The following is a 14,500-nucleotide window of genomic DNA, read 5'->3' on the forward strand; positions in this document are numbered from 1 at the left end:
CAAGAATATTTTCAACAGATATATTTTTGTGTCACAACAGTCAGGAGACACTACTGTTTTTCTTTACGGAAAAAACTACCAAAAGCTGAATAATAGAGATTTTTTACCGTGGGATTGCAAAACCACAGTTATTGTTTACTGGGGTATACCACACTTTTTTAAATAGAGATATTTGCGGCTGAACAGTGAGCGACACACTCAAACTGTTTTTTTTTTTAGATACAAATGGCCCAAAATGGATAATACAGAGGTTTGAACCGTGGAAGTGCAAAACAACACTTCTGTTTCTCTAGCCTACACCAGACTATTTTCAACAGTTATATTTGTGTCTGAAAAATCAGAGACACGCTTTTTTTTGGGGGGGGGGACACACCAAAAGGTTAATAAGACGGGTATTTGTACAGTGTGAAGGAGGAAAAAAAAGGAGGATTTAGATGAAAAAAAAAGGATTTTTCCTGGCCCCCGATACCTGGTGCTAAGTCCAGCAATTTCAGCAACAGGAGCACACAGGACTTTAATGCAGCGTTTGCTGGTATAACCACTGTGTCTCCTATACAGCCTGCCTGCCTGGTATCTGGGATGGATATTAGTCCTGAAAAGGACTGTTTGTTTGTTCTGGCAGCCTTTACAGACCCTACACTAACTATTTTGCAGTTTATATCTCTCCCTAAATCAGCAGCGCTGTCCCTACACTGTCTAATCCGGAGCGACTGTGTCCAAGATGGCAGTGCCCGGTTTTAAATACTCGAGGTGACGCTGTGCGGCCAGCCAATCACTGTAATGCCCACAACCAACATGGCTGCAGCATTACAGTGACTGGCTGGCAATCCCTGCATGTTCATTGGCTCTGTAAAGAGCGCCAAACATGCAGGGCGGAGACCCGAGCTCCCGCCCGAGTAACCCGGAAATGCTCGGTGCTCGCCGAACATCCCGAGTAGCGTGATGCTCGGGCGAGTACCGAGCAGTGTCGAGCATGTTCGCTCAACACTAGTCTTTAAGACAGAAAATACCCAAAAGTGACACCATTCTAAAAACTGCACCCCTCAAGGTGCTCAAAACCACATTCAAGAACTTTATTAACCCTTCAGGTGCTTCACAGGAATCTTTGGAATGTGGAAGAAAAAAATGAACATTTAACTTTTTTCACAAAAATGTTACTTTAGACCCAATTTTTTTTATTTTCACAGGGGTAACGGGAAAAAATGGACCCCAAAATTTGTTGTGCAATTTCCCCTGGGCACGCAGATACCCCATATGGGGCTCTCCAAACGCGACATGGTGTCCGCTAACAAATTGAATGGAAAATCGGCTCAAATTGTTAGCGGACACCATGCTGCGTTTGGAGAGCCCCTGTGTGCCTAAACATTGGAGCTCCCCCACAAGTGACCCCATTTTGGAAACTAGACCCCCCAAGGCACCTATCTAGATGCATAGTGAGCACTTGGAACCCCCAGGTGCTTCACAAATTGATTTGTAAAAATCACCCGGTACTATGTGTAAAAATGCACATAGTACCGGGTGTCAGCTGTGACAATCAGCTGACACCCGGCGGCGATCGCGCCCGCACAGCCTGTGTGCGCGCGCAATCGCCATGACGTACTAATACGGGTCAGGCTCTTAAGTCCCAGGGCACAGACGCGTATTAATACGTCATGGGCTGTAAAGGGGTTAAACACTATTGCGAATTATACACAGTTACAGAAATTGCACTGCAAACTTTGGTCCTCATTCAGTGACAACTCTTTTTTGCTTGTCTCTTGTACTCCTGCATCGGATCATCTGTTATAATTTTCCAACAGTAATCTGCAAGCATTGATGGATTCCATTTTCCTTGATATCTTTTGTACATAGCAACAATATCTTGGTGAAATCTCTCACCATGCTCGTTGTTTAGTGCTCTGCAGTCTTGTGGAAGAAAAGTCTAGATGCAAATGTAAGAAATGAATCTTTAAGGACATGTTGCAGCCAAGATCCTTATATGTTTTGAGGAGATTTCCTATCAACTCTTAATAATTAGCTGGTCCTGAGTTTCCCAAAATATTAGTTACCACTAATGTGAATGCTACCCATGCAGCCTTTTCCTTACCCTACAACAAATAGAGAAACTCCTTATCTTGAAGAAGCTTACAAATCTGAGGTACAATGAACACTCTGTCTTTTATATTTGCTTCACTCAACCTTTGAAATTTATCGAAGAGATACAATGAGATCAAGGAGACAAAATTTTGCACTTTATGCATTGCCTTTACAAAGTTCTTCATTTGACCCAACTTGATATGCAATGGCGGTAACAAAATCTTATGTGGGTCAACAAGGGCTGGATGCAGGACAGTTTTACTCCCTGGCTGAAATGAATGTCGGAAAGGCCAGTCTTTAATTTTAGTGATATCCTCTTGCACGACTATCTCACACGAAAAGCATCAGTAGTTTCTGTATCAACCCTGGTGATCAAGTAAGAGGGCAACCATCTTTAAAGGAATTTTCCCACAAACAAAAGTACATTTTAGTCAATAGATCTTTGAATAATAATAACTTCCACAATTGGATGTGTTTGAATAAAATGTTCCTGTGCTGAGATAATCTTATAAATGTGCCCCTGCTGTGTACTGCGTAATGGCTGTGTCTGACCATGTATGGAATATGGTCTGATCATCTCTCAGCTCCTGGGCAGAGGGGGGAGAGAAAGAAACTATACAGACATTACAGCAAGGGATCGCAAATGATTCTTTCTTTGAAGTAAAACATTGTTTAAAAACAGATAGGGAAATGTTTTGCCTCACAAAAAGAATCAGCTGTGATCCCTTGCTGTAATGTCTGTATACTCTTCTGCTTCCTCCCCTGCCCAGGAGATGTGCTATGATCAGACCATGTTCCTGTATGGTCAGACACAGCCATTACACAGTACACAGCAGAGGCACATTTATAAGATTATTATTCCAAGATCTGTTGATTAAAGTTAACTTTTGTTCATGGGAAAACCCCTTTAATTCACAAATATAGCGATGAAGAGCCTCTATTCCTCTGAATTATGACTTATCTTCAGAACTTCCATTAAACTGTTGATGTTGCTGCATGCCACAAGATCACCCTCCATGAAGAAGTATTGGACAAGATCTTTATCACAATTGCAGAACAAAGAAATCAGAAAAGCGCTGCTAGGAGATTCCACTGCTGTAGCCTGGAACCTAAGAGCTCAGCCTTACTCTTGGGCAGATCCAAATCCCTCACAAGATCGTTCAGTTCATTTTGTGTTATAAGGTGTGTCTCAGTTGAGGTTGCTGACAGAAAGTCTGGGTTGTGATAGGAAGATGGGAAGATGCTTCATGACACCAAGCACCCTCTTCTTCCTCACTTGACTTGACCGAAAATGTTTGAGGTGCTTTTGGAACCGTCAGTTCTTCTGTATGTCGCACTGGGTTTTTTGCAGATGGAATGTTTGGATACTGTAAGGTCCACTTCTTCCTTGAAATTCCTTTCCTAATGGGGGGCACCATGCAGAAATAGCAATTAATAGTGTGGTCAGTTGGCTCTCACTAGATCATTGGGACTGCAAAAGGCATAGATTGCCTCTTCCCATGCAGCCACTGGGTAAGATGTGATGCACATCTATTGCCGCATAGGTGTGGAGCACAACTCAAATCCTGATCTCTTAATCTGCAGCCAAAATACAGGTTGTAGGTTTCCTTCCATGGTAGTCAAGTTTCACCTTTGTGACGCAAAAGTGACTACTCCGCATATGTAGCAAAAAGTATCCGCTTTGTTAATGCAAGAACGAGGCATATCTGAAAAAAACATATAGAAACATGTCAATATGCTAAGAGACTAAGCTAAGAAATCCTAAAACTGTATTCCTTACACAGAGAGCATTTATAAAAGTAGGTGATGCAACTGTAATTAGTATTACGTCATTGGAGCTGAGTTGGCGTTTTTTGTTTGGTCACCCTAAGATGATAGACTACTGAAGGCTCAATAGACTAAATAGATGATGTAATAGACTAGCTACTATACAATACAATAATGATGATGAAATAATAAAGATGCAAGTTTTCTATAATTTTTCTGCATAAAAGGTGTCATAATTAATTACAACCGCATCACTCCACTGAAACTGCCCTGACTAAAGTCATCAACGACCTACTAACCGCCAAATCCAAGCGACACTACTTGGTCCTCCTCCTCCTAGACCTGTCATCTGCTTTTGACACAGTGGACCATTCCCTCTTACTACAGAATCTCTCATCTCTTGGCATCACGGACTTGGCCCAGTCTTGGATCTCTTCATACCTAACAGACCAGACATTCAGCGACTCCCACTCACACACCACCTCCTCATCTCACCCCCTATCTATCAGTGTTCCCCAAGGTTCAGTTCTAGGGCCCCTACTCTTCTCCATCTACACCTTCGGCCTGGGACAGCTAAAAGAGTCTCACGGCTTTCAGTGCCACCTCTATGCTTATGACACACAGATCTACCTCTCTGGACCCGATATCAACTCCTTACTAACCAGAATCCCACAATGTCTATCCGTTATTTCATCTTTCTTCTCTGCTAGATTTCTAAAACTTAACATTGAAAAAACTGAATTCATCATCTTTCCCCCATCTCACTCATCTGACCTATCCATCACAATTAATGGCTGCCCGCTCTTCCCAGTCCCACAAGCTTGCTGCCTCGGGGTAACTCTGGACTCTGATCTCTCCTTCAAACCACATATCCGAAATCTCTGCACATTCCTCAGTAAAGACTCTGCAAAAACACTAGTGCATGCCATCATCGTCTCCCGCCTCGACTACTGCAACCTCCTGCTCTGTGGCCTCCCTTCTAACACTCTCGCACCCCTCCAATCTATCCTAAACTCTGCGGCCCGACTAATCCACCTGTCCCCCCGCTATTCCCCGGCCTCTCCCTTCTGTCATTCCCTTCACTGGCTCCCCATTACCCAGAGACTCAAGTTCAAGAACCTGGCATTCAAAGCCATCCACAACCTGTCTCCCCCATAAATCTGTGACCTAGTCTCCCGGTACTTACCTGCATGCAACCTCCGATCCTCACAAGATCTCCTTCTCTACTTCCCTCTTATCTCCTCTTCCCGCAAGATTTCTCCCATGCATCCCCCCTACTCTGGGACTCTCTACCCCAACACGTCAGACTGTGGCCTAAAATGTAAACCTTCAAGAGAAACCTGAAGACCCACCTATTCCGACAAGCGTACAACCTGCAGTAACCCTCGCTCCACCATACCGCTGGACGACCAGCTCTACCCTAACCTACTGTATCCTCAGCCATCCCTTGTAGATTGTGAGCCCTCGCGGGCAGGGTCCTCTCTCCTCCTGTACTAGTCGCTGACTCATTTTGTTAAGATTATTGTGTTTTTGCTATGTATACCCCTTTTTCACATGTAAAAAGCCATGGAATAAATGGCGCTATAATAATTAATAATAAAATAATAATAATCTGGATCTTGAAAATTAGAGCCAATCTGCAAGTTTAAGCATCATATTCACTTTCAGCACCACAAAATTAGTTATGGTCAACTGTGTTCATCTCTGAATCAATGTGGCTGTAGAACAGTGTGATTTAAAAAGTTTTTATATTTTCCACTTTTAAACAGAAGGGGAATGAAAACATAATTCAATGCGAACTTCCATTAAGATTTCTGTAATTATAGGCAGGATCTGATGTAATCTACAGTGTAGGATTACAGTGCAATGACATTTGTTGGTGACTGCAATGTGATACTAATCCGTGGCCAGTGTTGAAAGAAAATTTTCAACAAATATTGAAGATTTTGAAGAAAAAAAAGCTTTGAAAATTTGGTTTGTGGCACCATTTTTCATTTAATTTTTAGATCAATAGAGATGTGTTAGGTGACGTTCACACGTTCAGTATTAGGTCAGTATTTCTCATCAGTACTTGTAAGCCAAAACCAGGAGTGGGTGATAAATACAGAAGTGGTGACGGGTTTCCATTATACTTTTCCTCTGATTGTTCCTGGTTTTGGCTTACTTTTTTTTTTTTTTTCTTCTCTACCCCCATTCCCCCCCATTCTCCTACACTTCCATTTACTCCCTCATCCTACCCCCGTTTTATAAAAAAATTATCAATAAAAATTATTGGAAAACAAATACTGAGGTAAAATACTGACCAAATACTGATCAAATAGTTTGAACGTAGCAGTAGGGTTTGTTTTTTGCAATAGGATTTAAAATTTTTATTGGTACCATTTTAGGGTACATACAATATTTTGATTGCTTTTTATTGCATTTTTTAGGGTGGTGAGGTCAGAAAAAGCACAAATCTGTCGTTTTGATTAGTTTTCTGTTTATGGCATTTACTCTAGGGGTTAATTAATTTTATATTTTGATAGACTGCACTTCTACTGATGTATCAACACCAACTTGGTTTCTTTTTTAAAAAAAAGTTTCAGGCTGAGTTCACACGATGCGTTTTTCATGCGTTTCCGCGGCGTTTTTGCAGTTGCGGAAACGCATGAAAAACGCATGGTAGAAGGGCAGCAATGTTCCCCAATGGAAATCCGCATGTGCTGTGCCCATGATGCGGATTTTTCCGCAGCGTAAACGCTGCGGTCAAAAATCCGCAGCATGTCAATTAATTTTGCGGAAACGCTGCTCTTTTGCCACCATTGACTTGCATTAGACCGCATGGAATCCGCATCACTGTATATGTTGATGCGCTTTTCATGCGGTCTAATGTGCGGATGGTACCCGGGTGTGGATGAGAGGACTCTCATCCAGACCCAGGTACCAAAAGAATAAAATAAAAAATATATATATTCTCACCTTCTGACGGCCCGCGCTGCGTCCTGCCGGCTTCCCGCGCACTTCGGGGTTGAATGAAGGACCTTCGCTGACGTCAGAGTCATGTGACGGGTCATGTGACGCTGACGTCGGAAGGTCCTACAGTCTTCACTGCCGGCAGCCGGGACCGATGAAGCAAGACACCGGGGGCCATCAGAGGGTAAAGTATATATTTATTTTTTATTTTTTGACATCACACACTATATAAATCCATGCCGGTTGCATGGATTTATATAGTGTGAAATTGACAAGCACTTTCCAAGTGATGCTAAAATCGCTTGGGAAGCGCTTGTCAACCCGCATGCGGAAATGAAAGTGAAGACCGCTTCATTTCCGCATGTCCCTGGCAGGAAAACGCATGTACAATCCGCATGCGTTTTTTCCTGCCAGAGAGATGCAGAAACGCTCAGGAAAAAATCCTGAGCATTTCTGCATCGTGTGCACATACCCTCAGGCTGAATTCTGACATCCATGTATAAGGCCCCGTGCACACGCTGAGTATTTGGTGAGATTTTTACCTCAGTACTTGTAAGCCAAATCAGTGTCGTCATTTCATCAGTGATTTTCACGTGTGGAAAAAAAAATTACAGCGCTTCTGTTATTTATTACAATATTAATCATGGACAGCGCATGGATTGCACATGAATGGTATCCGTGGGGTTCTTGATCTCCACGGACTAATAGGCTTGTATGGGTAGTTATGATCCATGATGCAGATACGAAATGGACATGTCTGACATGTGAACAGCTCCATAGGTTATAATGGGTACGTGTTCTATCCACGAATAACACAAATAGAACATGATCGTGAAAAATGGACGTCTGAATGAGGCCTTCCAAAATTTGTCATAAATATAGGGTATGCATCAGAAAATATTTCTGCAGCATTACAAAAATGGATTTGTGAAAAGGCCGACAGACTCTAATGGGTATGTGTAATATCCACGCAAACAATAACACACCGACAGAAATCGAGAGTGTAGGACAGGTGCCTGAGAACATGTACAGTAGGAAGTTACTGGAGATAGCTTGACAATACATGGTGCAGTTTATCTCTAGCTCACAGCAGTCATTCAACAGCAGTGTGAGCGGCCTCTTCTTACCCCAGTACCCCTGGTATCTCCAGTATTAGGTCAGAAAGACAGGGTGGACAGCAGTGTGAGCAGCCTCTTCTTACCTCAGTACCCGTTATCTCTGGTATTAGATCAGAAATACAGGGTGAGCAGCAGTGTGAGCAGCGTTTTCTTATCTCAGTACCCCTGGTATCTCCGGTATTAGATCAGAAAGAAAGGGTGGGCAGCAGTGAGAGCAGCCTCTTATTACCTTAGTACCCCTGGTGTTTCCAGTATTAGGTCAGGAAGACCGGGTGGACAGCAGTGTGAGCAGCCTCTTCTTACCTCATCATGTTTGGTTTCTCCAGTATTACATCAACTTGGAGCACATCTTCCTAAACACGAAGGGCACAAGTTCACAAGCCCCTGTCCTATTCGTGTTCTAGAACAGAATTTGGGAAGTAAGAAGATGGCGGACATTTTAATAGTGATTAGTTAAAAACAAACAAAAACTGAAGGCGACTGTCTAATCTATTCATGACATTTGCTTTTTTTTTCTATTTCCCAGGAAACTCATTTAAAGAGATCCTGTCACCAGTGTTTTCTTTTATTTTATTCCAGGTGCTCTCCCGAGATTCTTTTTTAAATCTCCTACACGATTCCATAGATAAGGGCCTTTTAATTTAGTTATTTTTATGGTATTTATGCAGAACAGCCTAAATACACACCCCCTTCATAAAGTCAATAACATTAGCACTAAATAAAAAGTACCCATATCTCTGAAACCGTATGGCGGATTTAAACAAAAACAAAAAACCTCTGGCCTAATAGGAATAAAATAAGAGCACAAATTGGCTACTTTTGACCTGGTGAGAACACTTGCAAACTCTGACAAATTAAGTGGTATATGTGTATAAAAGGTGGCTGGGAGAAATATTTGCCAGCCAACATCTATTGAGGGTGTGTGGATATCCGCTTACATAATGTGTGCTCAGTAACTTTGCTACGGATAGAGGCTGCCGTAAAGGTCTTATCACATGGCTTAGACACTCCTATGGCAACTTATCTAACAAAACACGGCAGCAGATACACTTACAATACATCTTCATATTGATGCGACAGAATTTAGAGTAGACAGAAAATACAGTGGCTTGCGAAAGTATCCGCCCCCTTGGCATTTTTTGTGTTTTGCTACCTCACAACCTGGAATTTCACTGTTTTTTGTGGGTCTGCATCAGTTCATGTAAAGATCATGCCTACAACTGTGAACATTTTGTTTTCTTTTTATTGTGAAGCAAACAACAAATAGGACAAAATAAATGAAAACTTCAGTGTTCATAACTATTCACCCCCACCCCTAAAGTCAGGACTTTGTAGAGCCTCCTTTTACTTCATTTACAACTGCAGGTCGCTTTGGATAAGTTTCTATGAGGTTTCCACATCTTGCCCATTCCTTAAGGCAAAAATACTCCAGCTCCTTGAAGTTAGATGGTTTCTTCTGGTGAACATCAATCTTCAAGTCTGACCACAGATTCTCAATTGGATTAAGGTCTGGGCTTTGACTATGCCCCTCCAAAACATTTACACATTTCCCCTTAAACCACTCAAATTTTGCTTTAGAAGTATGCTTTGAGTCATTGTTTGTCGGAAGGTGAACCAAAGTCCCAGTCTCAAATCACTGACAGATTGAAACAGGTTTTGCTCAATAATATCCCTGTACTTCGCACCATTTATCTTCCCCTCAACTTAAACCATTTTCCCTGTCCCTGCTGCCGAAAACCATCCCCACAGCATGATTCTGCCACCACGTTTCACTGTGGGGATGGTGTTCTTGGCGTGATGAGCTGTGTTGGTTTGGTGCCAGATATAGTGTTTATCTTGGTGGTCAAAAAGTTCAATTATGTACTCATCTGGCCACAGCACCTTCCTCCATACATTTGGGGAGTCTCCCACGTTTTTTGGCAAACTCAAAACGAGCCTTACAATTTTTGTAAATAAAGGCTTTTTTCTGCGCACTCAAGTGGTGCCTCTTGCTTAATGGTGGTGCAGCCTCTGTGTCCTTTCAGAAAAAGTGACAGACCATGTGACACTTAGATTGCACACAGGTGGACTTCCTGTCACTAAGCACGTGACTTAAGAAGGTAATTGCTAGCACCAGAAATTTTTAGGCGCTTCATAGCAAAAGGGGTGAATACATATGCACATGCCAATTTTTAGTCATTTGATCCCATAAATTTAATCTATGCCTATATTTTTCTCACTTCACAAACTTAGACTATTTAGTGCTGATGCATCACACACAAATCTGATTACAAAAATATTTAAACACAGGTTGTAATGTAACAAAATAGGTAAAAAGCCAAGAGAGTGAATATTTTCGCAAGCCACTGTAGATACTCACCTCTATTTTATATGTTCATTTATATCTAAGGAATAAGGAAATTTATATAGGATAGTTTTACATATTTAGATTAGTTTTTGTGGTGTATTTTACTGACTTTTTTTGACTTTCAGATGCTGTTTCTTCTATTAATATGAAAATATTAATTTCTCAACACAATACAATTTATGTTTAACAAAACTGCACAGAAGTAAGGGAAGTGAGGTAAATAAAACTTTCAATATCTTTTCTGTCTGAATGGAAATATTCTTTTATACTTGAAGGTAAAACACTGTCCTGAAAGACGTGATGCTACAGCAGGTACATGGCTCCTGAGCGTAAATCTACACATAGTGGAAAAAATTCCCTAAAATCTACATACTGTAATAACTATAGACTGGCCTTTGCAGATGTTGTGGCATATTTATTGTGGATTTATGCCGTTTTCAATGCAAAGTTTACAATAACATTAACATCCAAGAAGAAGTCTAAGGCCATGGCCCCACTATCAGTATTTGGTCAGTGTTTTTTTCTCAGGAGTGGGAGCCAAAACCAGGAGTGGGTGATAAATGCAGATTTGGTGACTTCTTTCCATTATACTTTTTCTCTGATTGTTCCTCACCTGGTTTTGGCTCCCACTCCTGAGAAAAATACCGACCGAAAACTGACCAAATACTGAGGTGGGGCCATCCAAAATCTGCAAAAAGTAAAGAACATGTAGCCAAAAATTCCACAGTGGAAAAAATTATGCACAAAGAATTTACAGATGACTTTTCCTTAATTTTAAAAGTAGGTTATTTCCTACCACTGTACTGCACGTACTTAGGCAACGACTGAGATGACAAAGCTCACATTATACTAAAGTTCTTTGTCATCTTGGTCCCTATCAAAACAGAGTGCAGAAGACAATTACTACCTACATCCATTATGGTGCTCTGTATAGCAGCGCCGGAAGGGAACTCTTTGCAATATTCTAAGAATCAGTGCTTACCAGCACCACTCTCAGGGTGGTTTGTATGTTCTCCCCGTGTTTGCGTAGGTTTCCACTGAGTACTCCAGTTTCCTCCCACACTCCAAAGATTTACAGACATGACATTTAGATTGAGTCCCATTGGGGACAGTAATGGTAATGTCGGAGGAATATTATATAAGTAAAAAACCGGGCAGTGTGTCAAAATTTTGCACCCTATTGAATTTGGCGGCTGCAGTAACGCCGGTCCCCTTTCCCAAGCTATGCCACTGGATAGTTGATAAATGTATTTAGTGAGACAAATAAAAGAACTTGTTTTAACAAACTATTTTGGGAAAATTGTTTAATTGGTTTCCAAACCTGGGGAAATTACACACTTAAAAGAAATGCAATTAAGTCACTTTCCTTTTTTGTCTTATGGTTTTAGGTGCCAAAGTCTTCAAAATGGTGTTTTTTTTACTCTGTTCAACTGTTTTTAGAAGTTTTTTTGACGCAAAAGTTGCACATTTTACAAAATGGTGTCGAATTTGCAGAAAAATACTTGCGCACTCAAAAATACACTGGGGAGGTAGGGAGGGATCGGAGCAACATTGAACCAAATTTTTCAACTTTTTAAAAAGTCACAATTGATTAGTCACATGAATTTTATTGATCTGAAATGAATAAGACTCCGCCTACTAAGTGGAGAAACAAACAAAACAAAAAAAACAGGCGAGCACACATAAAATAGTTAAAAAAAAGACGCAAACAGAATAATGAAAAATAGAATAATGAATTGGGTGCAAACAACAAAAGTGCAAAACACATAAAACCAGACAAAAAACAGGTGAAAATGTAATAATGAACCAGGCCCTCAACCTCAAGGCATATAATAGGTCTTCTCATAAATGCAGTATTAACGCATCTTTCCAGTAAGAGGATGATGTGGAAGATTAGTGATAAAATGAAAGTGGAAAAGGTCATATTCCTGATTGCATACTCCACTTTAAGAGGATTTAGCGATTGCTAATGATCATGTTGGTGTAATGTAGCACAGACCCAATTGTTTTGGCCTTTCAGTAGAATAGCTGGCGTTTGACATCACCATATGTGTTGTAACTTGGTGCTGAAGTAACTTCTTATCCATAATCTGCCGGTCAGCTCACGAATAAATGAAATCTAGTGAGGAAATGAAACCAGGTACTGGCATGGGCGCAGCATTAGAGCCATCTACCCTAACGATATCTTTCTGTGCCAGATACGTAGATATGCCAACATGGCTGTCAGTAAAATTCGAGCTTATAGTCTTATGTTACAATGAGATCTGTGAATATACTCCGAGAAGAGATCCGGCCACAGTACTGTGTTTTTTCTCTCATCTCCCAGCTTGTTTAACCTACATTTTTTCCTGTCCTCTTGCTCCCCTCTGGCCGTATTAAACAACCATTGGTCTGATCTCTTCTGACAGCTGTTCTTATTGGGAGGGGTTCTGGTGATGTTCTTATAATGAAGGGAGGGGTCTTAAATATCAGATAAACTGGAGAGCAGCCTCTCGTCATTTGTAGCCATACAGCAAACGGCACCGCTCTGCGTGATCCAGGTGAAATGGAAACCTGCTTTTGTAGGTATGAAGGCTAAGTTCATGCTGGTTCTGGAGTGATGTGCGGAAATGGATTTTAAAAACAAATATCGGATTAAACTGGGTTTAGTGTCACACAATAGCAGGATGGACCAAAGGAAGACAAGGCGAGATGACACCGAGCTAGAAATGGCAGTCATTCCAAGAAATATAAGCTAAGGACCTTCTCAACCATTTCATTGTTTTTGTAGGTGCCCAATACTCTTAAGAGCTAAAACCCTTCCTTTGGTAGCAGGAAATGAATAGGATGAACATTACACTTTTTTACTGTGTGTTTAAAATATGTACTATTATTCCACAGATTGATTTATCACAAACCCGATTGAGTTGGAAATACAGATTATCAGATTCTAAAGGCAAAATGTTAATCCGCCTTGGACGTCTCACCCCTGGATACTTCCGACTGCTGCAGGTAACCTTATATACGCTTAAACTGTGTGCTTTATTATCCGCAGCGACATCGTACAAAGCTTTTTGATTGTTCACCAAGATTCAGTGTATTGACAGCAGAAATGAACAAGTAACGTGCCCTCATCTAGTTAAGCCTAGTTTATTCCATTTCAGATGCAGGTTTCTGGAGAATTGGCAGCGGAGCCCAAAGACAGACTAGTAAATCACTTGGCTTTACTCTTTGCCCTAATGGGCCTCGGACTGTCCTATTACAGTGCCCGTCAGATGATGCAGGAGTCAAACCTTCCACCTTCACAATGAGGACACTCGGTAGAAAGGCTGGAAGGCTCTTCAATATAAATGACGTGTACATAGATGATCACTGTAAAGTCATCTTCATTTCCGTAATGATCTAAAAAAAATGTTAACTGGCAAGTGAATGGGGAGAAAATAATGTATTTTGAAGACTGCGAACGTTCAAGAAATTGCAGCAGTCCTCTAGAAGGCTATTCATTCGAAGGTGTTGTGTATTTATAAGTAAAAGGCTGAAGTTCTGGAAAGGAATCTGACAAGATCTCATCTGTGTTATATAGAATCTGCCTTTATAATTGGTGATCTTGCTTTTATGCTTTTTAACCAATATACCATGTTATCAGTTTGTTGGCAGGCTTGAGCCCTTTATTAGAATGTCTTTACATTATATATTCAGTGTGGTTGGGGAATCTCACGTAGACATGTGTCCGTCTTCACCAGGATTCAGTGACTTGTCTATTCTTCATTTACCAATTGTAGTAGTCAGGCTGTAATTATGGCGCACATATGTAGTCTGCAAAAGTCACAACTTTACAATCTTTTACGCATAATGAACATATTGTTCGTATTCCGTCAATAAATCTGAGACAGACAAAGCTTCTTGCATTTTTTTCATTTGTGATTTTTTATTTTGGTCAAATACTTTTATTTAGATGCTGAATCCTAAGTGTTTTATTTCCATAGAGCCTGGGCTAATTCTCTTAAGAGATACAAACCCTACTTCTACGAAACTAACCCCTGGCTGCGTTCTGTGTTCACAGCAATGCAGAGGTTAAATGCCAGAGCGCCAATTGTGCATCCGTGCGAGATAAGTGAGCAGACGTGATTGGAAGTGACAAGCGGACGTGTTTATGGATGCCTGAGTAAGCCACACATTCATTCCCACCCTTAAAAAGAGGTCATCATATTATGCAACACATGAATTAATATGATTCATAGCAGTGCCTTTCAGATAATTC

At 41.0% G+C, this 14,500-nt stretch overlaps 1 protein-coding gene across 4 annotated transcripts in view; it reads left to right on the forward strand.

The window, feature by feature from the left end:
• The window catches only part of ZNF593OS (ZNF593 opposite strand), a 33,594-nt gene extending 19,457 nt beyond the window's left edge, over positions 1 to 14,137 (forward strand). For 2 of the 4 annotated variants that reach the window (XM_073666645.1, XM_073666642.1), the window contains 2 exons: positions 13,141 to 13,251; positions 13,404 to 14,137. In XM_073666645.1, coding sequence (XP_073522746.1) covers positions 13,201 to 13,251; positions 13,404 to 13,550 — 198 coding nt within the window. In that variant the 5' untranslated portion in view covers positions 13,141 to 13,200 and the 3' untranslated portion in view covers positions 13,551 to 14,137. Of the gene's footprint in view, positions 1 to 10,385; positions 10,477 to 12,715; positions 12,826 to 13,140; positions 13,252 to 13,403 lie in introns of those variants that run through there. The other 2 variants (XM_073666635.1, XM_073666641.1) reach the window with 2 other exon arrangements.
• The last annotated feature ends 363 nt before the right edge of the window (positions 14,138 to 14,500 follow it).

This window comes from Phyllobates terribilis, unplaced genomic scaffold, assembly GCF_046119375.1.
Source record: "Phyllobates terribilis strain yellow unplaced genomic scaffold, ASM4611937v1 Scaffold_2__4_contigs__length_985480577, whole genome shotgun sequence".
Lineage (NCBI taxonomy): Eukaryota > Metazoa > Chordata > Amphibia > Anura > Dendrobatidae > Phyllobates > Phyllobates terribilis.